At 42.0% G+C, this 23,443-nt stretch overlaps 1 protein-coding gene across 16 annotated transcripts in view; it reads left to right on the top strand.

Annotated features, from left to right (window-relative positions):
* The window catches only part of Kcnma1 (potassium calcium-activated channel subfamily M alpha 1), a 720,864-nt gene extending 698,153 nt beyond the window's left edge, over positions 1–22,711 (top strand). For 4 of the 16 annotated variants that reach the window (XM_085698388.2, XM_085698390.2, XM_048426442.3 and 1 more), the window contains 5 exons: positions 213–407; positions 3,111–3,229; positions 5,091–5,315; positions 7,584–7,612; positions 14,310–22,711. In XM_085698388.2, coding sequence (XP_085554514.2) covers positions 213–407; positions 3,111–3,229; positions 5,091–5,315; positions 7,584–7,612; positions 14,310–14,461 — 720 coding nt within the window. In that variant the 3' untranslated portion in view covers positions 14,462–22,711. Of the gene's footprint in view, positions 1–212; positions 408–3,110; positions 3,230–5,090; positions 7,724–14,306 lie in introns of those variants that run through there. The other 12 variants (XM_085698392.2, XM_085698393.2, XM_085698395.2 and 9 more) reach the window with 4 other exon arrangements.
* Positions 22,712–23,443: the final 732 nt, after the last annotated feature.

Genomic DNA, 23,443 nt, shown 5'->3' with positions numbered 1-23,443 from the left:
CTTTCCTTTAAGTCAGGATCCTAGAGTGGAACCAAGCAGGTGAGAACGGAATAACTGGAGACTGCTGTCTTTTCTTTTCCCACAGAAAATTATTTGAAGAGACAACCCAGAACTTTACTTGCGAGATAATCAACAAAAGTTGGAATTTGGGTGTCAGCTCCAGTGACTTTAGATTGTTTGCTTAAGAATGTTTCTCTACCTTCTTTCTACAGACATACTTCAATGATAATATCCTCACCCTGATACGGACCCTGGTGACAGGAGGAGCCACACCAGAACTTGAGGCTCTGATTGCTGAGGAGAACGCACTTCGAGGGGGCTACAGCACTCCCCAGACACTGGCCAACAGGGACCGTTGCCGAGTGGCTCAGTTAGCCCTGTTGGATGGCCCCTTTGCAGACTTAGGGGTGAGTCTACAGCCCAGACAATTCCTAAGCCCAGTGTTTGCAGCAAGCCTGATATGAATGAACTGTGTCAAATGGTGACAGGCTAGACATCTATGTTTTTCTCTTCCATTGTAATAGACTAAAAAGATGGTCTTTATGGGACCCCATTTACCAGGCCCCACACCTTATACATACACATTCATGCAAATCCTCTGACCAAATCATTGATAATTCTCAGGCAACTAAGGCATGGGACATTTGCACCAAAGCATCCTGCCTTTGGAGATACGGCTCTCACCTTCACTGCTGTCTTCCTCCAGTATTTTCTTCCCAGGGGTAGAAGGGATAGCTGCCGACACCACATAGCGAAGTTTAGGAAACATTTTTGCAGGGTCCTTATAGCTCAGAGATACTCCACTTTGACTCTATCTGAACATGGGGATGCTTGGCCCCAAATCCTGCCACCAGAGTTTTTGTATCAATATACTGTTGACAAAAAAATACAGCTCTCATCTTAAAAGGGAATGAGAGATAGTTTATTCTGGAGCTATTTTGAGGGACCATGGCTGAGGAACACAGATTAGGTTAGCCTGAATTCCTTGTTCCCACCTGGAAGCAGTTTCATGAAGTTGTGTGGTTTTTACCAATCAAGGAAAGTTATAAATCAAGGCAACTTTAAAATACATTGATGGGTGCATCAGAGACAAATACATCAAGATGTATAAAGCTTTACTAGAGGCCCCAGATGTTATCTAATGATTTTCTTAGCTTTTGGATTTGACTAAGCTCAAGATCTTCTAAGTTAATAGATTCCAAAAAGGTTTCTGTTAGCCACAAGATATTAGTTCTGACAGAGAGGTGTGCAAATGGACAGTTCTTTCCCACCTGCCAGTTCTCAAATACCCAGCATCTGATTCCCAGTTTATCACACAGAATCGTACATTAACTATAAATGCTCAGCCAGTAGCTCAGGCTTATTCCTAACTAGCTCTTACTCTTAAATTAAGCCATAATTCTTATTTATGTTTAGCCACATGACTTGGTACCTTTTCTCAGTATGACACTCTCATCTTACTTCCTCTATATCTGGTTTGAGACTCCTGACTCTGTCCCTCTCCTTCCCAGCATCCTTAGTTTGGTTGGCCCACCTATAGTTTCTACCTAGCTACTGACCAATCAGTGTTTGATTAAACCAATTCAAGTGACAAATCTTTCCAGTATACAAGAGGGTTATTCCACAGCAGAAGTGGGCAGGGAATGGTTGCTGTAAAGGGATAGAACTATCCCAAGATATGGTAATTAGCTTCTGGACCAGAAGCTTCCTAATCTTACCATAGTACTGCAGTTCTAATCATCAGTCTCTATAGACATAACTTCTTCTCAGGAGTTTTTGTTCATAGTATCATCCAGGCACTGGTAAGGAATCAAGGCAGTTGTGTGTGTGCAGAACAATTGACCAAAGTGACAGGATCTCAGCTGGCACCTTTGATGCTTTGAGGTCTCTAATGCAAAACCTTGGTCTTGGGATTTCTGAGTCTGGGTCAAGCCCTGCTTCCCTATATCTCCTTTAATGATGGAACCAGAGTTTCCTTTGGTTTCTCTGTATTCACTACTCTGTACTGTGTTAGACACTTTGGAGAAAGTGTGCCACCTTGACCTTGACTCCAAAAGCACCTGTATAGATGTGTTTAAGGAATGGAACCATAAGCCTAAGAATGTATATCCCTATTACACTATATATTGCCCAGAATGTACCATTGTGGAAAAGGTCTTGTTTCATAACACATCAAATGGCTGCTTGATGGGCCAGGACCTTTATTAGACTGAGGCGGTTTTGAAGGTCAATTTCCATCATCAGTAGTTCTTATCCTTATCACTTCTTTACTAATCCAGTTGTACCAGATTAATATTTTCAGTAATGGAAAAATGTGGGACCATGTATTGTCTAATATGATGCTCATCATGAGAATTCCAGTGATAGCGAAGGCAAATACATTCTCTCGGTTTCTAATGAGTCTACTCTGTCGTCCTGATCTGTATAGTAAAGTCTGCTTGGTGTCACATACCTGCTTGAAGTCCAGAATTTTCTATGCATTTGCAAACAATCACATTGTTTTCACCTTCTGAGTTAAGCCCCAGAACTCGGGGTGGTTGTGAACTGATTAGTGCAGTGAATCCCAGCTACCACACCTGCAGACTCCCACATGCCCTTCCCCTGGACATCTCTGTGGTCTGCAAATTGTGCTTTTCACACAGTGCTTATTGGAGTCTCCTCACCATAGGGCTTGGGGCTGCTCTTTTATTCTTGCAGTGCTGTTCATTATCACTTGGGCAGCTCTGACAATTTGGTCTCATCACAGCGGACACAGCGGAGCTAGAGGGAATATAATCCTTGCTTTGCAGAGTTCACTTCTTTTCTCTAGCTCTACAGCTAAGACCCTCCAGTGGCACCTCCGCATCCCAGGTGAAGGAAGACAGAAGTGTGTTTGAGCTTTGGACACAACTCTGTGGCCACCAGGGGAAGCCCCTGTGCTTGTCAATTCCCTGAAGTCAGACATACTGGATCCAAGCTGTTAACCATGCTGATGTCTTCAGGCACAGGCTCTTGGCATAGACCCTCCAGCCCCAGAGACAAGAAAACAAGCTTTGATGAAAAGCCCCCTCCCACCTCAGTTACCAGGCAAACAGAAGCTGATGTTTCTCTTGTCCTTTGTTGCCTCCCAGGATGGTGGTTGTTACGGTGATCTGTTCTGCAAAGCTCTGAAAACGTATAATATGCTTTGTTTTGGAATCTACCGGCTGAGAGATGCCCACCTCAGCACCCCCAGTCAGTGTACAAAAAGGTGAGTGCATTGTCCCACTTTGCCTTCTCACCTGAGTGCTTGGCATCAGTGCCTTCTCTCATTTCCTCTAGGCAAAGGTCTCTATGTGCATGCCTTCAACATACTGCCCGCATCAAATGTAACACTGAGCCGAGGAGTTATAAGAAATATTTCTTTAAAAGAAATACTGAAAATGAATGTGAAGTCACTGAGACAAGGATTTGTTTACCCCATTACAAAAGCCAGAATCCCCAACTCTGGTTCCTCACATCACTTTCTTGGTTCCTAATGTGGAGGTGTTTCACACTGATGATAGATTTTGGAATTGATTGATTCACTTTCTTTCGTATATTTAAGTTTAAGAAACTTTTATATTATCACCTTATACAAGAATATATGGTGGTTTGGGTATGATAGCTATACTTTTCCTTACATGCCTTAATTTAAACTCATAGCAGGTAAAACAGTAATCCTAGAATTACCCAAACCCATGAGTTTGTGTAGTGTGATCCAGGAAATAGTGCTGTAGAGGTACTTCTCAGATCTGTAGTGTAGTGTAATCCAGGGAATAGTGCCATGGAGGTAGTTCTCAGATCTGTAGAATAAAATCATCTGGGGAATTTAAAAAAATTCTGGGGGCTGGAGAGCTGGTTCAGCAGTTATTAGCCCTGACTGATCTTCCAGAGGACCCAGATTCAATTCCCAGCACACACGACAGCTAGCAACTGTCTGTAATTCTAGTTCTGGGGCCTCCAACACCCACCCACAGAGACATGAATGCAAAACACCAATGCACATAAAATAAAAATAAATTACTTTAAAAAATACTGTGATTAGAGTAATTTCCACAGTGTGTAAGAAAAAACATACATGCATTTTTAAAATTATATGCCAATGTTTATATATTTAATGCCTGAGAATTACAGGATATAGCCAGAGTTAAAAATTGTTGCAGTCTAATGCCAGGTAGTGGCACTCAGGAAGCAGATCTCTGAGTTCAAGGGCAGCCTGATCTACAGAGCAAGTTCCAGGATGGCCAGGACTACACAGAGAAACCCTGTCTGGCAAACCAAACAAAAAAAATCGTTGTATACTCATGTGTTCCTACATGGCAATGAATATGAGATTCGCCTATAGAGCTTCCCAAGGCCGGATTACCGAGTCTCCCACCCCAGGGCTTGGGAGTCAACAGATCAGGGTGAGTGAGGTTACTTAAACTTTTTCTTCTGTTTTTAGTTCATTTTCCTTCTTTCCTTTCTTCTTTCCAGTGCTACTTGTTGAACCCAGGGCCTCTTGCCTGCAAGGCAAAAGCTCTGCCACTTAGCTCCTTCCCCAGGTCAACAGCCTGCATTTGTTCTAAGGCTTCTGGGAGCCTCTGAGAACACACTTAGGCATCCATTGCTGCATAGCAAGCATGGTGATCACCGTAGCCCTCCATAGAAAGCTTGCTATAATAGGGAAGAGGCGGGTCAAGCTCTTGTAATCAGGGAACTGTTGTTCAAGAAGTTGTAGGCAAAACAGAGATCCTGTGGGGTATCCATGGTTGTCAGGAATTTCTAGTATAGAAGCTACAGCCCAATCAGGTGACTGATTATCATGAACTGGACCTTTGTACAGAAAAATGCATATGGTTCATATGAATTATGGTGTGGCTTTTTTCATTACCAGCTCTCACTTGGCACCTTTGCCTGGTCTTCTGACTGCCTCATTGAGTTAAACATGAAGCTTTCCTTTCATTCGGAAGATGATTCAAGTCTACTGAACCATCATCCAGTTCCTCAGATAGATTGGAGCTGCCAGGCAATTTGTTTTTTGACTCAGGGAGAGTTAAGTCGTGTGTCTGCTCCACTCAGCCTGTGACCCCTTTGCTTTTTCTCTCTAGGTATGTCATCACCAATCCCCCCTACGAGTTTGAGCTTGTACCAACAGACCTGATCTTCTGCCTGATGCAGTTTGACCACAACGCTGGCCAATCGCGGGCCAGCCTGTCTCATTCCTCCCACTCCTCACAGTCCTCCAGTAAGAAGAGCTCCTCCGTCCACTCCATCCCGTCCACAGCGAATCGGCCGAACCGGCCCAAGTCCAGGGAGTCTCGCGACAAACAGAAGTACGTTCAGGAAGAGCGACTTTGATATGTGTATCCACCGGCACCGTGTGTGAAACTGTATCTGCTACTCATTTTCCCAGTTGGTATTCCAACAGAGCAACTTTCCTGTTCCCTGTAGTCCCCTCTTTTTTTGTTTCTTTTCCTTTTTTTTTACACATTTGCATATGTATGATAGTGTGCATGTGGTTGTCATTTTTATTTCACCACCATAAAACCCTTGAACACAACAGCAAATAAGCGGACGGACCAAAAGTTATTTATGATTCTAGAGGGGGAATAACCCAGAGGCATCCTCCAGATGTAAATAGCTCGCTACAGGAATGAGTTCACAGATTAGAAGGGAGCACCTGCAGTCTGTCAGTTAGGCAAAGCGGGTTGACTCCAATTTATCAGGGTCATCAGAATGCTTTGGGTTTTGATTTGTTTTCTTTTGTTGTTTTTTTTTCTCTCTCTTTTTCTATACACACAGTAAGTTAGCACACAATCATTCGAAACAAGCAACCAAAAGGAATGAAAGTGCATTGATCGTTTCCACTCTGGGCTAAAGTATCACAAAACATTCGGAAAGCTTTCAAAGTACGCGCAGAAGATGATTAAGCACCTGCTTGTTGTGAGAAAGCATCAGAGATTTTTTTAAACTTATTCACCAAAGCCTTTTTGTCTCAGAGCTAACTTCTTTCAGCAGTTTAAGTGAATGTTTCTAACTTTAATGCAAAGAGGAAAACAGGTTTCCACCCCTGGATGTATCAAATCCTAGTCATTTTATATATCTGAAAAGAGGTTTGGTTGCATATTAAATTGTTATTCTGTCTCCTTATGCTGCCATAGGGATAGCTAGTTTTTTTTTTCTTTCACTTTTGACATTTGGGATGAAAAGCCATATGTATCATAAATATCAAATGTAAGTCATTAAGAACTGCCTTCCTGGGACTTTTACATCTTTTAAAAGGTGAATCACTTACCTTATGTACAGAATAAATAACGCTCAGAAAAGAGCAAGTATTTTTCCATGTATTCTCAGGGGACCTTTTTACTCCCCTTTGTTTGACTACCAAGGGCCCCAAAGCCAGGAGAATTCGGGCTGGAGCAATGGTGAAATGAGAGGGAGAAAGACCCAGCGACAGATAATGGTTTCTGTAGGAGCTGACATGCTAGATAAATCAGGATATAGGAGGATGGAGCCACAGTTGGTTGGCTCAACAAAGACAAAAACTAGTGCCCACATTTAAATTGCTAGCACAGCTGTGTGATGCTCTGTCCCAAAGCAGAAGGCTGGCAGGAGAAGCTCACCGTAGGCAACCTCTTAAACATACAGCCAATTCACATGGGCAAGCGAGTGATGGGGAAGAGAGCTTCTCCTGTCATTGAAGATGGGAAGGAAACGGCTGTGACAGCCAGCCAAGCACATTTCAGGAGTTATTTTTTTGTTTTCTTTTATTCTTTTTTTTTAAACTGTTAGTCAACAAGGAAGGGAAGATAGACTGATCCCTTTTCCCCAATATGCAATCACCAGATGTTTTATGCATGCAAATTATATTTTAGGAACATAGGAGTTCTGAGGAATTGGCCAACTTTACCATAACCAAATTCTGGTATGGATAGACTAGCCTTGGGTGCATATGAGCCTATTTGAGATGTTTACTTAGAAATCCACGGCTAGAATGAAGGGCAGGAAAGAGGGGAAAGTTTGTAGTAGCTGTAGCGTCTCTTTTTAAAAAAGGTGTTTTTATGGTGAATGTTTTGGGTTTAGATTTTGGATCCCCTGTCCCTTCCAGCATGATGATTTTGGAGATTTGCTTGCTGTGTGATTGACAAGCACTTTTACTGACAAAAATGGTGAGGCTCAATCAGAACCTCCACCTCCTCTCACACCAAAGACAGGGGCAGTGCAGTACTCCAACCAGCAACGGGTGGGGAGTCATTGTGTACGTGCAAATTCAAAAGTCCTGTGAGTGGAAGTATTTTTTTTTCAAATTATTTTTGTCCTTATGTATTTTGATTTATATATGACATATATCTATCTCTTTATATATAACTATATATATGACTATATATATATATACATATATATATATATATAACTATATATACATATCCCCTAGTTTTGGATTATGAGAGATCTTCATGCATTCTTTGCAAAGGAGGTTATGAAGTTATGCCCTCAGAACATTTATAACTATAAGAATGTGCCAGTTAAAGTGCTCAACAGGAAATAATGACAGTTGAAAAGCATTGTAAAACTCACATAGCTTACTTCTCTCTCTAAAGTGCAACAAGGATGACTAGAATGGGCCAAGGTATGACAATTAATGGTTCTGCATGACCTAGCCACTGCTGGGGGTTTTTTCTTCTATGACGTTGTCCTTGTGAAACTTTTGTGGAATTAAAAAAAGGAGTTACAAATTTTATTCTGTTATTGGTTTGTTTATTTTTATTTTTATTGTTCTGTTTGTGGTTCTATTTATTTTGTTTTGCTTCTCCCCCCTCCCCCTTCCTTCCTTTCTTCCTTCCTTCTTCTTTTTCTTCCTCCACTTTCTCAATTGCTCAGCGCAATGAGGCTGTGCTGCTGCTATGGCTAGATCCCTTAGAGTTTGTTTTGGTGTTCTTGGGTTTGGGGATTGGGTAATCTGGGGGTAACTTCTCTCCATCTGGCTTGCCTTCAAATCTGCACGTGGCCTCCCCGCCCACCTTGGTACCTTGCCCCAAATCCAAAAGCATTTTCCCATTGAAAAACCCAGCTTCCTCCACTTCCCCCATCACCACCACCGCCCAAACCCAGCCCCCATCGGTCTGTTTACCTCTCTGTGTTGATCTTGGCAAGACCCACCAAATCGAGCGATGATGCCAGTTGATAACTGTTTCTGTAAAACATTCACAGCTATTCCATTTGGCGAATGTGCTTCCCTGTTAGCGGTCATCTGTAGTATGAGGGTTATTAATGGCAATGCATTGGTCTCTTTATCTGTTTGAACCCAAAGCTGGTGAGCTGTATGAACCAATTTGAGAGTGCATGTCCAGTGATGAAGGGGCTGATGACTCAGTCTGGACAGTACTCATGTGTCTCCTGCCACCTGCCTTTCAGAGTTTTGTTAAATCCCAACCACAAATGGGGCAGACAGATAGAAATCCAAAGTGTCTTTTTAATGCTCTTGGTTAGTGGCTCCTGTAATTGAGACTGTGATTGACTATAATGGGAACAGACTGACATAAAATGAAATTTAGGGTTTTTCCCTGAACGTTGGGCACACACTCCCCACTGGGTAGATCATTGAGATTATTGAGAACTGATGAGCGACAACCACTAATATATCTGATGGTGGCAAAGGGATTGTGTTGAGTTCTCTCTTAAGAGCTGAAACTTCTATATTATATTTTTCTTAAAAGAGTGAAGACTCTCCTCCATCATTTTCTATTTGACTCTAAACTTCCTCTTACAGACAGAAGCTCCCTTAGGAAGGAGGCAGATGACTCCGTAGTTTCTCTCTTCCCTACTCCCCCTCACCCAGACTAGAAACAGAGAAGGAATGGTAGAAAGTGGGAGAACACGGTGAACAGAAAAGCATGGATTTAATATGAATTACAGCTTGGAACTCAGTGATCTTCCCAGAGCTGGAAGAGAGAAGCAGTTTTTGAGCCTTTTAGTTCCATTTGCTTGAGCTTTGGAAAGGCCGATGTTAAGTGAGTAGGTAAACTAGGAGGAAAGTCTTCTCAGCACCAGCTGTCTGATAACTGTGAACCTGTCAGCATCCCTAACAGCTGCTACTGAAGTCCTTTTCAAATCTAGTTCAAATGGACCCTTGCACATTCCACTTTTCACTGTATTTTGGAGACATTTCAAATTCTATTCTGAAGTTAGGGCTTATGACTGAGGGGATTAAAGTAGGTATATGCAATATGTACGTATTTCAAAAGACTCTCAACTTAATCATTTTCACAGTTTTAAACTGTTTTATAATTTATTCGCATCCCCTTGGTTTATTTTTGGGAAAGTGGCAATTAATGCCTGAGGTGTTGACATAGCTGATTTGCTGGTGTCAGGCTCTTGGAGCCAGATTCTGTTTCCAAGCCAGGGGGCAAGCCCTGTAAGCTTAGTGACCAGAGAGACTGACTGTGCCTGTTCGCAGCATTATGGAGATCCTAGGTGACCAGAGGGACCTTTGACTGACTCTCTTTTAGCATGGGGAATGCCTTCAAGTTGTCTATATCCCAATAGAGATAATTATATCACCCTTCCAGGTTCCTATAGCAATAGGCTCCTTGAAGAACAAGAAAGTACAGAAACTTCAGGGAGTGGAAGAGAAGACAGGGTACAAATCAATCTCTCCACCAACTTCCATCAGCCAATGCCTGCTTTGTCATAATATGATAAGGAATTAGCTGTGGGCACCTGTCACTAAGCTGGTTAAGTATCTCTCCTAAGGAGATTGCACATGGAAGTTAGTAAGAGCAACTCCTGCTACCTAAGAGGAAAGAGTATCCTCGGGGTTTGACAGGGTACAGAGATGCAGTGACAAACAGTCATAGTGGTCCATTACAGGGAAGTGAGATCAGGGAAACTTGTCTGGGTCTGGTAGAGACTCTGCTTATGTCTATGGAATGGCTATGTTCTGCTGAGGCAGAAGAAGAGGAGACATGATGTATAGTTTTGCCTGGGATCATCAAGGTTTTGCGAGCAGAGGAAGAACACCACACTGCCTATCAGAAATGTTAGTAAGGAAACCTCATGGAGTTGCCCTTGTAGGCTGGAGCTCCTTGTAGCCGTTGCTATCTTGTTGTTCTTGCTATCCAAATGGGATCTTTTCCATCCATGCCTTTGCTCTCACAGCCTCAGTTCATGATGCCACAGTGCGCCTAGTGTTCCAAGTGCCTTTACTGTGTTATCAGTTCCCCCTTTCTGCAGTCTTCTTGGGGGCATAGTTATGTGAAAGGGCTAAAGCCCATGACACTGACAGCCCATGGAGCCAGCAAAGACTCAGTGTTCCTAGTGCAACTGTTTCTCCCTCTGTTTGTGGAGCTTTGGAGAGCTCATCCCTTCCTAACCATAGTAACTGTCCCCCAGGAAGAAATCTAAACCCTTGTTCTAAACCCTACTCTTGTGGTGTTGGAAGGCATAGGTGGTTCTCCAAACATCAAGGGAAGACTGATGTCAGAAACAAAGACCCACTACATGAGAGCCCTGAGTTCCCTAGCACAACACCATATTACCCTTCCTCTCAGTCACCTTCCAGATGAAGTGTACCCCTAAGATCCTCCCTCGTCATCTCTATTGCCACATCTACATTCTTCAGGCAAGTCCCCAATTTATACATCCTAGGTCTCTGCCTCTGGCTTCTCCATTGAAGAACTTCATTTGTAAACACAACATATGGAAGGTACCACCCAACCACATCCTACTCTTCTCAGTACTAGCCTTAAAGCTAATGCTTAGGCAGTCATTACCGCTGTTGTGCTCAGCGAGTTACAGTTGAAAACACATTCAACTCTCATGATCAAACCAGATGTTGGGGATATTAGAATCCCCATGTGACTGACATTAGAGTCTGAAGAACACCAGAGTCCCTATCATTAAAAGCATTAACAAACTTATCAAGTAACTTTTGCTTACTATGTAACTGAATGTGTAGTAAGCCATTGGTACCTGTTTCGTTGACCTAGCCAACAAGATAAGGAAGACTATTTCCTCAGCCCTATTCTATAGAACAAAGGACAATAAGATACTTTACACAGCCTTTTCAGAGCAGATGGTATATGAGAGAGCCGGGTCCACTTCACTCTAGACCACAAGCTGCAGCCATTTCACTGGCGACCTCCATGTGGTGTGTCCATAGTGTGCATAATGGCTTAGTTGCTGTACAACGTTACACTCTCAATAATGTAGCAGTCAGCTGGTGGTGGTGCACACCTTTAATCCCAGCACTTGGGAGGCAGAGGCAAGTGAATCTCTGAGTTCGAGACAAGGCTGGTCTACGAAGCAAGTTCTATGACAGCCAAGGCTACAGAGAAACCCTATTACAACAAAAAAAAATTCAGATAGTGACATGTCATTCCTTCCCTACCTTGTGACAAAAGTTTCTGACAGATCACACAGAGTTCTCAGAATAGGGTATCATACGTATATCACTCTCAAGAAGTCTAAGACAAACACACATTTTTTTTTTATTTTATGGGTGGGGGATTCTGGCACCAAAAAAGCCTTCATAGACCCCAGAACATCTCGTCGTGGGTCTGAAATAAGGCCGCATAGAAGAAATGAGCTAGGCAAGCATTGGGTGGAGTTCCCTGTCTCACTCAGCACTTCCTAGAACCCCTGCTCCAGTCCTCTTCCCCGTGCCTGGTTTCATAGCCATCCGGTTTCATAGTGCAGCTTTGTCCTTGAATGACAGGATTCCTTATGCCAAATTGTCACTGTCTTGCTCAAAGCACATTCCATGGAAGCCCAATGGATGGTGACCACTAAAATGTACCTCTCTCTGAAGATGTATTGGAGACCTTTGTCCCCAAACATTCTATATAAGGTTCAGAACAGCTCGCTAGCTCAATTTCCTCAACATCGTACTTGACCAAGCCTCACACAGCATAGGCATTAGAGGTTAGAAGACACTGAATTAAACAGTGGCTTATGGGGATAGTGAGAACCTCACCTCCCAGTTGGAGGTGTTTGCTTACAACTCTTTCCTTGCTTGAAGCTGCATTCCTAAACCACAGGGGCTATTCTACCTAGTTTGTCTTTTGTTGCAAATTTAAAGAGAAAGAAAAAATTTAAATGAGACCAGTAATGCTGTCTCTCTTACAGATAGCTGGAGGAAACTGATATTCCCTCCATGGTGAAAGGTCAAAGTGCCCCTTTTGAATTGAACTGTAAATACTAAATTCTCAACAGTTATTCTCTGCAGCAGTTGTAAAAAAAAAAAAATCAGCAAATTGCATCTGTTTGGTCTTTCACCCAAACACATCTCCCTTTCCACCAGCAAGACTTACTCTTCCTACCTGGCATGTGCAGCCTAGCACTAAATCCCTTCAGCAAAATCGTTCTGCAGAACTGTGCGGCCAGAGCCAAGGGCAGCTTGGGCAAACAGCGTAAACAGCAGACCCCACTCTGAGCCTCATCTCCGCACATGAGCTGTTTGAGAAAGTCCTAGTTGGAAATTGTTTCAGAGACCTGGCAATGCTTTTAAACGTGATAACCATCACACTTTACTCTTCTCTGAAAGGTTAGTTTAATCGTAGATCACAAGAAATTGGTTTCCACAAATGCATAATGGTTCATCTATGTCACACTTGAACTAAATGGTTTTTTAAATGGAGCTGAAATTATTTTGATGTGTACACAGTCCCAGATTTCTATACAACCTTTTTTAACCAGCCCATCAGGAGTCTTGCCTCTAAAACCTCATTAATAATTCAGATGTGCTGATGACTTTAAAAGATCTATGGAATTGAAGCTTAGGGAAAAAAAAAACCCTCCTCTTGACAAAAAGATAAATGAATGTAGAAAGAAGCTGTAGGAGGCTGGCAAGCTGTAGATCATCTCAGAGCAGATTGTAACTTTATCATTCTGTCAGGGAGGATAATTTAAAGCACTTAATCAGTTAGCTTCGCCGTGAGGATGGAACATTATGAGTTCCTATCGTCCAATCTGTTCAAATCAAAGGGAACATAATTAGAATAGGTAGGAGAACCGGAGCAGGAAGGATCATGGGGAAAACCACACAAGAGGTAGCAAGTGTCCTGAGGGCGGAGCTGAGCTGCCAAGCTTCCTTTGGGCTTTTCCCAATCATACCCTAGCCCCAGAGGCAGCCACATTGAGGAACAAGAGCACTGAAAATGGTGGGAATATCGACCAAGAAGAGTGGTCATGAGCTAATCACAGATGCTTCATTTATAAGCTAACACCACACACACACCCACACACACACCCACACACACACACACACACACACCGAGCTAGCTGGGCAATCATTTTCACAGGTAGGTTCACAACCAGACACAAGGCAGATGTAACTTTTTCCATAAGCAATAAAAACAGAAGCCAGAGGGACCATTGTCTCTAGAGCAGTGACAGCGTTGGCAAACTGGTTTCCTTTCCCCCCCCCTTCCTTCTGTCACTGTAATAAAGTCTACAGACCCCCAAGCTAGATATTCCGCTTCTCAGTCCCTTCCCGTCCGTACACATGGCCAACTTTTCAGAAAATTTCAATCCTAGAAAGGGGCGTAGATAGACGTGAACCCTGTAAAATAGCCCAGCCAGCTAAGAGGCTGCTCCGCTGCAGAGCTGCCCTCCCAGCCCACCCCACCCCGCCCTGACCTGACTCAGCAGTCTCTCTCAGCCTTTCCTGTGTGGGATGGAAGGAAAGTGGCAAGGCCCCACGAGCTCTCTGCCAACAACTTGGGTTATTATAGTCAGTGGAGACACTGCCACCTGCAACTCTTTCCATGACTTCATATCCACCGACTTATCTTTCTTTAAGTAAAAACCTTTTCAAAATACTCTTTTAGAACGGTTTTCTATTCTGATTTTTACTCTCATTGGCTAACAAATCCTAGGGGATTTCTTTAGGACACCTCCTCCACCAGACCACTGGAGGGATGCAGGCAGGACAGAAGTGGTACAGTTGACATCTGCCTTTGAATCTACATGTCAGAACAAAGACAGGAAAAGGCTGGGTAGAGGTGAAACCAGGAAAGCGTCCGAAGCGTTTGTTCCACAGTAGGGACCGTATATGTCCACTCCAGCTTAGTCTCGAGGTTGGCCAACTCCTAGAGTCTCCCAGGCTCAATAGCAGATTCACTTTGTTCTTTACTTGCTACAGGAAAGAGAGGCATGGTTCAGGTTCTGGGGGCTTCTGTCCACTGCACTGTCTTAGCAATTACTCACTGTCAGCTTCTATTGATTTCCTTTATGCATTTTCAATGAACTTTCCAAAAACTTAACCTAGGACTAATTAAGCTTCTCATTTTTCCTTCTTGTTCTCTATTCATTTTGCCCTTTAGCAGAAAAGAAATGGTTTACAGATGAACCGGATAATGCCTATCCCAGAAACATTCAAATCAAGCCCATGAGTACCCACATGGCTAACCAGATCAACCAATATAAATCCACAAGCAGCTTGATCCCTCCAATCAGAGAAGTTGAAGATGAATGTTGACTCCCAGGAGACCAGAACTATTTTTTTAAAGCCTGACAAACTTCCTAATGGTGATGTGACTTCTCGTCCTCTTCCATGCCGAATCACTGGTGGGAACACTAGAGTAAGCAAGAATTGCAAGAAAATAAAGTAGACAGATCTTTCTCTTTGCCTTGAATATTGCTTCCATGTATTTTGGAAAAAAAATGATTTCATTTATAAATGAACATACTAAAATAGTCATGTATAGCTTCTAGGGTTTTAAATTATTTTTATTTATTAGAAAGAAAATATATTTTTTTCTTTTCTTTTTTTTCATCGCCGGATTATCTTCCCATACATCACAGCAATGTTAAATCAAAATGAGTAAGTGGCCAGATTCCTTAATGTGTATTTCTCTCCTTTCTCTCTTTTTCTTTGAGGAGAATGATGGTCACCACCCCAATTTGTAATTAAGGAAAAAGGATTACTAAAAGAATTTAAGGTAGTCAACAATCTACACACATATTTCAGTAAATTAAAAGTAAGTCCCAAGAGCAGAGGTGAATATTTGCCTCTCCCCAGATGGGTGCGTGTTTAGATCTGTTTTAACACCAGCTCTTAGCAAATCAAACTTACTTATCCTCACAATTGAAAGTCAGATCTCTGTAGTTTCAGTTTTCATGCAGCATTTCATAGCCTTTGTTCATATATTTAAAAGAAAGAGCTTTTTGCAGCTTTTCTGCAGTTGCCAGATCAGGTTTAAGCAGCCAGCTCAAAATATGCAGGCACATCTAGAATGCGGAAGTTGTGCACCACGAGCAGGCTTGTTTGTTGTTCTCATGGTGGGGCCTCCTCCAAGCTGGTATGCTCCTCATTTCATACTTCTAAATCACCCCAGCAAGTTCTGTCAACTGTGGGAGGATCTGGTGAATTCTTTTCCCCATTCAGAGCTATTAGCCTGGAAGTTTGTGAACATCACTGAGTAGTTTTACCAAACGCTGGGATCTAAGAAGTACTCATGTTTAGCATGCAGTATTTATTTAGACAGCAGACAATGTCCATTGTCAAGGAGATGTCTTTGGCTCAGATTTGCATTTGCTGGCTTTCCTTGGTTGAATTGCTGGGACAAAACATTCAAACTCGCTAAAAATATTTATGAAACTAATACCAACCGAAAGGAAAGTAAGTCATGCTAATTACAGTAGACTGTTAGAAAAAGGCCTTTGAAAATTACCAGCAATGAAATCAAATGTATCAGCCACTTCAACCTGTGGTCAAAAGATTTTCTAGCCATCAGATGCAATTGTGATGTCTCATCTCTGCTGTTGCATGCCCAGTGTATAGTCACTCAACAACTGTTTTGTTCCAATGACTCAGAAAGTCTTTCAACTTCTTGGTGACCAACCTCTGATATGATCATCGGGGTCTCTGGAAAAGCATGGGCGTGACTGTGATTTTTATTTTCTTAAAAATGTAAAATGTGGAAACTTTCTCAATCTAACCAAAATAGCCCCCAAAGTCCCATGACACCTTCTCCATTAATGTTTTAGATGACCATGGCTCTGTGGTACCTAGTTATGATAGTACAAATCAGATCAGAGCAAAGCAATGCAATCACCATGAAAATATATGTCCACTAAGGACTCCAATTACCAATGTAGGCAAAATGAGCTTCCACCTCTGTCCACTCCCTGCAGAGCCAATGTAGTTGTGCTTCCTCCTCGTAGGCATTGTCCTGCAGTGACTTGTCGGACTGTGGTTACTCTGTTGTCACATCTTGTAGAATTAGTTCTATAAAAGTTTTGTGAATATAATGTGTGTCCAATTGGATTGTTAACACAAAAATATTTATAATCAATCACTAGTCTACTCAGGCTAAAATGATGTCAGCGGTCTCTATTCAGGCTTTTAAACATTTCTTGGTTTCCAACAGAACTCAAATGTCCTGGTGAGAAGAATCCACTGCTAGGATAATGACAACATTCCTGAAAGCTAAGACTTCCTTACACATCATGATTTTGCATTGGGGTTACCTAAGTACTTTCCTGTCAATCACGCTCTTCTTTCCTTCCTGAACCACAGTAGGCTCTTCTTCACACTTATTCCTACTAACCACCTCTGAATTTGTCTTAGTTCTTTGATCTTCTAAGGCAACCATGTTGTTTATCTAAATAATCTTCCATTAGAAGAATAGCAATCTCAGCACTATGCAGAAGCATAACCCCTATCTCATTTCCCATGATAGCTAGAGATTTAAATCTAAACTTACCCTTAAACTACAATGGCTACAATGGTAGTATCCTACAACTAAGAACTCATTCAGTTCACCAAACAACTTTCAAAACTCACGATAACAGAGTTCTATTTTCTTCTAAGATAGAGCAATAAATGAAAATTAAATCAAGTATTATTCTAAGGTGTTGCAGAAAATGACCTGGTGGTGGCACCTTTGTCAAAAACTCAAGGCCGATCAATTGAAATAGAAATATCATTTATTAAAAATAACTGGAAGGTTCAAGGCATTTCCCAAAGATCCCAATTTGTTTCTATTTGTTGAGTTCTGAGTCCTCTGAAGGTAAAAAAACAAGCAAACAAACAAAACAATAAAAAAAAAATCTGTCTTTCTAACCATATTCCCCTTAGGCAATGGCAGTCTTCTCTGGCATATTCCACATTAGAAGGCTCTGATCTCTAGTCCCTTTTTTAGGGTTTCAGAAAAGATAGCTTAGCAAATTCATGATGCTTGAGTGCTTTGGGAATCAGGCCATTTGTAAAACAGAAACTACACATGTATGAGTCCATCGTTGCCCTCACCGTCTTTCTCATGCAGGCAATATGCTTTTGTCTAATCAACTGTATTTTAAAATATCCTCTCCAAAGCAGATGGAATGTATTCACTTAAAGTGGATAATGTTTAAGACTGATTGGGACTAAGTAACCTGGCCTTCCTTCTACAAGGTACACTTTGTTTTGGTTTGTTTGCTTGTTTCTTAGGTGATGGCAGATTTTAATCAAGGAATTAGAGTGGTGTCTATTGAGTTGAAGTGGAGGATGAGAAAGTGTATAAAATTAGGGGTACTTTGAATGGAAAACAAAAAGTGCCCCCAACTGTGCCTGATTGGAAGGTTCAAGAGCATTCAGACACAATTAACTATGAAAATGTTCTTTAAATCCTCCAAGTCTCAGTGACTTAAATCACTGACAGCTATGCCTTGAGCTGGCTAAGGTCCCTTTCAAACCAATTAAGACAGTAGTTACATTGCCTCAGCCAAGCCCTTGTAGACAGTCTTCCCAGAGCTGCAATCATGGCTCTTCTGGCCTTGTGGCCCATGTAGGCTTTCTGTGCTAAACCCAATATCCCTGTCTGCTCTGGACATAGAACAGTCAGGTTCATGTTTGTGCTTTTCAGCTTGGAAGCTCTCAGAGTTGAGATGCAAATGTTTACAGTCACATTCACCTCCTTCATACAATCAGATTCACCTCTGTCATATCACTTCTGTCATCCCATGACATCCACCTCCATCATCCCATGACATCCACCTCCATCATCCCATCACATCCACCTCCATCATACCATCACATCCACCTCCATCATCTGATGATATCCACCTCCATCATAACATCACATCCACCTCCATCATACCATCACATCCACCTCCATCATACCATCACATCCACCTCCATCATAACATCACATCCACCTCCATCATACCATCACATCCACCTCCATCATAACATCACATCTACCTCCGTCATCCCATGACATCCACCCCATCATACCATTACACTCACTCTCATTATCCCATGACATCCACCTCCATTATCCCATGACATCCAGCTCCACCAATTCCATCACATCCACCCCCATCATACCATCACACTCACTTCCATCATCCCATGACACCCACCCCCCCTCATCCCGTGACATCCACCTCCATCATAACATCACATTCACCTCTATCATGCAATAACATCCACCTCCATCATTGATGAGCTGGTTTTGTTGGTTCTGGGTTTCTCTTTGCAACCTCACTCCCTCCTTCCCTGCCTCTTGGTGCAGCACAGTTTTGACTAGTCTCTTCATCTCTAGCCCATATCTCCAACAGCATGTAGAGAGAGTTTGGACACCCCTACTCTCCTGCTATTTTTTCCCATTAATTTTCCTTTAGCTCAAAGAAAAACAGTGTAGTTAATTGACTAGGCATAATCTTGACTACCAAGAGATCACACAAATTCATTGAACATTGAGTTCCAGCTCCACATCTTCTCATTTTTTATTTTATTTATATTTTCTGCCTTTGGGACAGTGGTAAAATCACTGACACAGTCGCCCTTACTACTAAAGGCTTGAGCCATCATTTATGAAACTTAGAGGAACTGAGAAATCACTTTGAACTTTTCTTTTCTGCCTCTGCTGCCTATCCCATGTTCTTAACGGGTGTTTTCTTTATGAAACAGAATAATTTCTCACTTAAATACCATGGTTACTTGATAAAATGATGACCCCTTTGGATTTATTTGTTTAAGGAACAAATAAATAGAAATTCAGAGTTGCTGAAAGTTCTGAACAAAGTGATGGACAGTGACTGTGCCCTTTGGGGATTGAAGATTTTGAGATGTTCAGTTGTTTCTGGAAGGAGAATCATAGAAATGTAGATATTCTAGTTGAAAAGTGAGGTTGTTTAAGCCAAATTTATCCTAACTGGTTGTTGTCCATGTGTTACTAGATATTAATTATTCCAAGATTATCATTAAAATAAGGCAATGCAGAGGACATATTAAATTTTATATTCTAATACCAATGATAAGAGTGATTTGAAAAAAAATATTAAGAAAGGGACCTAGGTGGTCAAAGGCCTTTAGCCCTACAGTACTTAGGAACTCCTCAATATTCCAGTCTCACATGGCTTGAGGCAGAAATGATTCTTAATTAGACTCTCTGTTCTAGACTATTCCTTTTAAACTGTGGTTTTGAGCATGAAAATGGGCCGAAAAGAGGGTAACTCAGGGTGTCAATGAAAAAGAGAGAACAAAAGGAGATAGATGTGAAACTTTAAGAAACCAGGCAAGAGACAATGCCTAGGATTGGGAAGAATAGGTTCCCTTAACCAGATATGGGGAAAATAAACCCACTCTTAGATGGGCTGAAGAGGCTGTCCAATAGGGAATGCATGGTTTGACTGAAAGCACAGGGATCCTGAGAATTTTCCAGTGAGAAGAAACTTAAGGGGTTATAATGATAACCAAAGTGATTTTGATATGTGAGAAACTTACCATTGTTAGTAAGTCTGTGTCCACAAGTGGAGAAAAACTAGGACAAGACTTCATGGAAGAAGATAGAAAGTAGGTAGTTAAAGAGCCACATTCAAGTAGAGTTTGGGACTGGAAGCATGACTCAGTGGTTAAGAATACTGGCTGCTCTTCCAAAGGACCTGGGTTCAATTCCCATCACCCACAGGGTGGCTCACACCTGTCTATAACTCCAGTTCCAGGGCTTTTGACACCCTCACACAGACACACATGCATGAAAAACACCAATTAACATAAAATAAAAAAATTAAGTGGAGAATTGATTTAAAAAGTCAGAGAGCATCATTGAAAGGTCTGAATAAAGTGATGGGCAGGAATGATGGCGCCCTTTTGGGGCTGAAGTTTTTGAGATGTTTGGTTCTTTTTGGAAGGTATCCCAGAAATGTAGACTGTCCAGCTGAACATTCTCTCAGCGCTGTGAAGTCCTATGGGGTGCACTCAACAACAGCTCATCAAGCAGAGCACCCTCCTTCATACATTTTCTCCCTGCCAGGCATGCACCATCCCTGCGGTAGCCAATTGCTAGAATATCAGTAGTAGATCCACCACATAGATAAAAGGGAAGGAACAGATTTTCAGATTGTTTTAAAGAAACCTGCTGGCTATACCATTTTATAGACATTATATAATAAGAACATCTGGTAGACTGCCAACAAATCATAGGACAATCAAGAATGCAGGACTTCCAACTTCCAACATTATTAAAGCATTTGTCAGGTAATTCAGTAACTTGGACCTAGTAAACAGCGCCAGTATGTGCTTGTTAGAGGAACGGTTTAGGCTGGGGGAAGGAGTATGTCACAAGCTTACTTGTAGTACGGTTAAAAGGAAACCCTAAAGAGCCAGTAGAGAAAGATTAAGTGTGTATATACCATTCTTCCAATAGTTGTAGAAGGAACAGACAGTGTTATGGTTTGAAGTGTTAAGTCAGGTTTGGGGAATAGATTGGGTTTCAGAGTCAGGTAAGATGAGGGGCAACATCACAACTCATCCAGAAATATGGATGGATCAGTGATTTCATTAGTTTACTAAGGAGTCCCTGTGCATTTGTTGCTGGACAACTTGTGTCTCTTCTTGGTAACAGAAGACATGCCATGAATAACAGCATCTGTTAAAAACTTTTTTCAGTAAATACAATATGCATGGCAAATATATATCATAGATTGTAACAGCTTTGGAAGTCTGAATTAGCCTCTATGGCTGGGTACGAGTGACAGATTCTTTGTAAAGGAAAGTACTGCAGACCTCAAGGACAGGGCAATGCTGAGGGACAGAAAAGACGAGGAGGTGATAAGAATGTGACATGAACTCAGGCATGACTTCATGAAAGAAATGGACTTCTTTCTTCTTGATACAAGGCAGGAGAGAGCTCCTTCCCCACCAGGAAGTTGTCCTGGGCTGAGAAGGCAGGCAAAGTTGAGAAGATGCTTTGGGAGGCCCTGGCCCTATGGAAGTCCCTCCCTGTCACACACACACACCAGGTACTTATAAAGGGAGGAGTATGGTTAAGTTCAATAAAGAACAAAGCATAGGTTTAGATGATGGGTGAGTAGATCTCTCTGGGGTTATAACCAAGTTTTCAGGGGCTCAAATGAACAAATCAAGTAAGTGTAATTAAGACAGATCCATTCAGTGTTTGGAGAATGGGAAACAGAAAGGTATTTAAAGATAGAAAGAGGCATCCATGAGGGTTGAGATGAAGGGTATCTGAAATGGTGACTCAGAAGTAATAAGGCAGACTGAAAGGATCATTTTCCCCCTTGTCTTTTTCTCCTGTGCTTGCCCTGCAAACTATATTGAGTGGGAAACTACCAGGCCACTCTATGTCACGTTGTACGCCATAGGAATGGAGGATATACAGGGCATCTAGGCCACAGCAAGCCTTCTGAAGTGTCCACAACAAGAGGGGTCATGAGTTCATCTCTCCTTTCATCAGTTCATGGCATCCCATTGCTCTTCATCCCTCATGCATAGAACACCCAGACCCCTCTAGTTGCAACAGGTTTAATACACAAAATGCTAAGGTCATCTTGCTCTGATGGCTTTTCTGGACCAGGGTGTACTGCAGAGCTCTTTGCCCAGATGAAAACTGATCTTATTTCTAGGTAGAATGTTACATTGAAAAGATTTTCCCCTTGCTTATCCCCTAAGTAACTTCTGTGTTTCTTCTCCAAAGCTACCCTCCCCCACGCTCTCCAGGGCCTGTTTTAGGATACAGTACCAGTCCTTTTGTTTAGAGTCTTAGGTGGAAATATACATACACATCACATGTGCCTGCCAAAGCAACCCAGAGCTTTCTGCCCTTGGGATCCAGGGTCAGTTTGAGGAGTTAGTCATTAGGGAATGGAGCCCCTACAACGAGACGAATCAAGCCACAAGTCTACACTAAACCAGAGCCTTTCCCACCCCAAAACTCGGTTCTTCTCTTCCTTCCGCTATGTACTCATTTGTTCAGACAGAACTGCAACATTTCAAACATAAACCCAGATCTGCCTGGAAATCCTAATTAAGAACGTTCCATTCCCAGGTGGTACAATCATATCCTGCCTAAAGTGTCTGGCTCATGTCCCACCATGCAGATGCTGGAAAGAGACTATTCCCCCACTGAACACCAAAACCTTCATTTGGGATTTCTTCATGGGACAAAGAAAATAAACAATTTAGTGGTTCACATATGCAGAGGTACATACATACAGAGGTCAACCTACATGTTCATTAAGGGAAAAGAGCGTGGTTTCTTCATCTGTCTTTCACATACTGATTGGGGGCATGGTGACTGTGGCTATATTGGATTATGTGACCAGACAAGAACTGGAGAAGAGAACAATGCTGGTGCTCTGAAATGACCTACCCAACTCTGTCATCTGTGACAACCAGTGATAACTCTCTTGTCTTGTAAAAAAAGTTTGTACATAACTTGTACATGGTTTCATTTTGTATTTTTCGCAGATTAAAAATTTATGTATTTGTGTTCTAAAATATGGAGTGTTTCTTGTGTCTTTGTAACTGTCACATGAGGGTGTGGGGAGGGCTGTCAACATTCTTATATAACCTCCCACCCCCTATGAAGATGAATGTAAAATTGTGGCAAGCCAATAACTGGCCTCTACAGTTGCAAGGGTGAGTCAGGGTAATGCCCAACACTGCCATGTGCAGTCCTGGGGAGGGATGACTGCTGGTCTCTGTAATCAGAGACTGCTTCTTCATTTCCCAGCTGCCCAGACCCAAATAATCACACAGAAACTATATTAGTTACAACATTGTTTGGCCTATAGTTCAGGCATTTTCCTAGATAGCTCTTATATCTTAAATTAACCCATTTTTATTATTCTGTGTATCACCACGAGACTGTGGTTTACTGGGTAAGGTTCCAGTGTCTGTCTTCTTTGGCAGCTACATGGCATCTCTTTGACTCTGCCTTCTCTCTCTCTCTCTCTCTCTCTCTCTCTCTCTCTCTCTCTCTCTCTCTGCTGAGCTATTGGCCAAAACAGCTTTATTCATCAACCAAAAAAAGCAAGAAGGACATTGCATATCAGGTGTCCACCAAATTCTTAGAGTCCTAAAGGATCACATTGGACTAGCAGGTCACATGCTGCTATAGAAAGGTTCAGGGTGTAGAGCTCTAAAAACTCGGGCTATGTTCCAGAGAATCTTAAGATGTAAGCATGGGCCATCATTTTGGCCATCTGTTCTCAACCCAGCTATCTTTCC

The sequence above is a fragment of the Myodes glareolus genome, chromosome 12 (genome assembly GCF_982192425.1).
Source record: "Myodes glareolus chromosome 12, mMyoGla1.1, whole genome shotgun sequence".
Classification (NCBI taxonomy): Eukaryota; Metazoa; Chordata; class Mammalia; order Rodentia; family Cricetidae; genus Myodes; species Myodes glareolus.
This window is presented reverse-complemented; position numbering and strand designations above follow the sequence as displayed.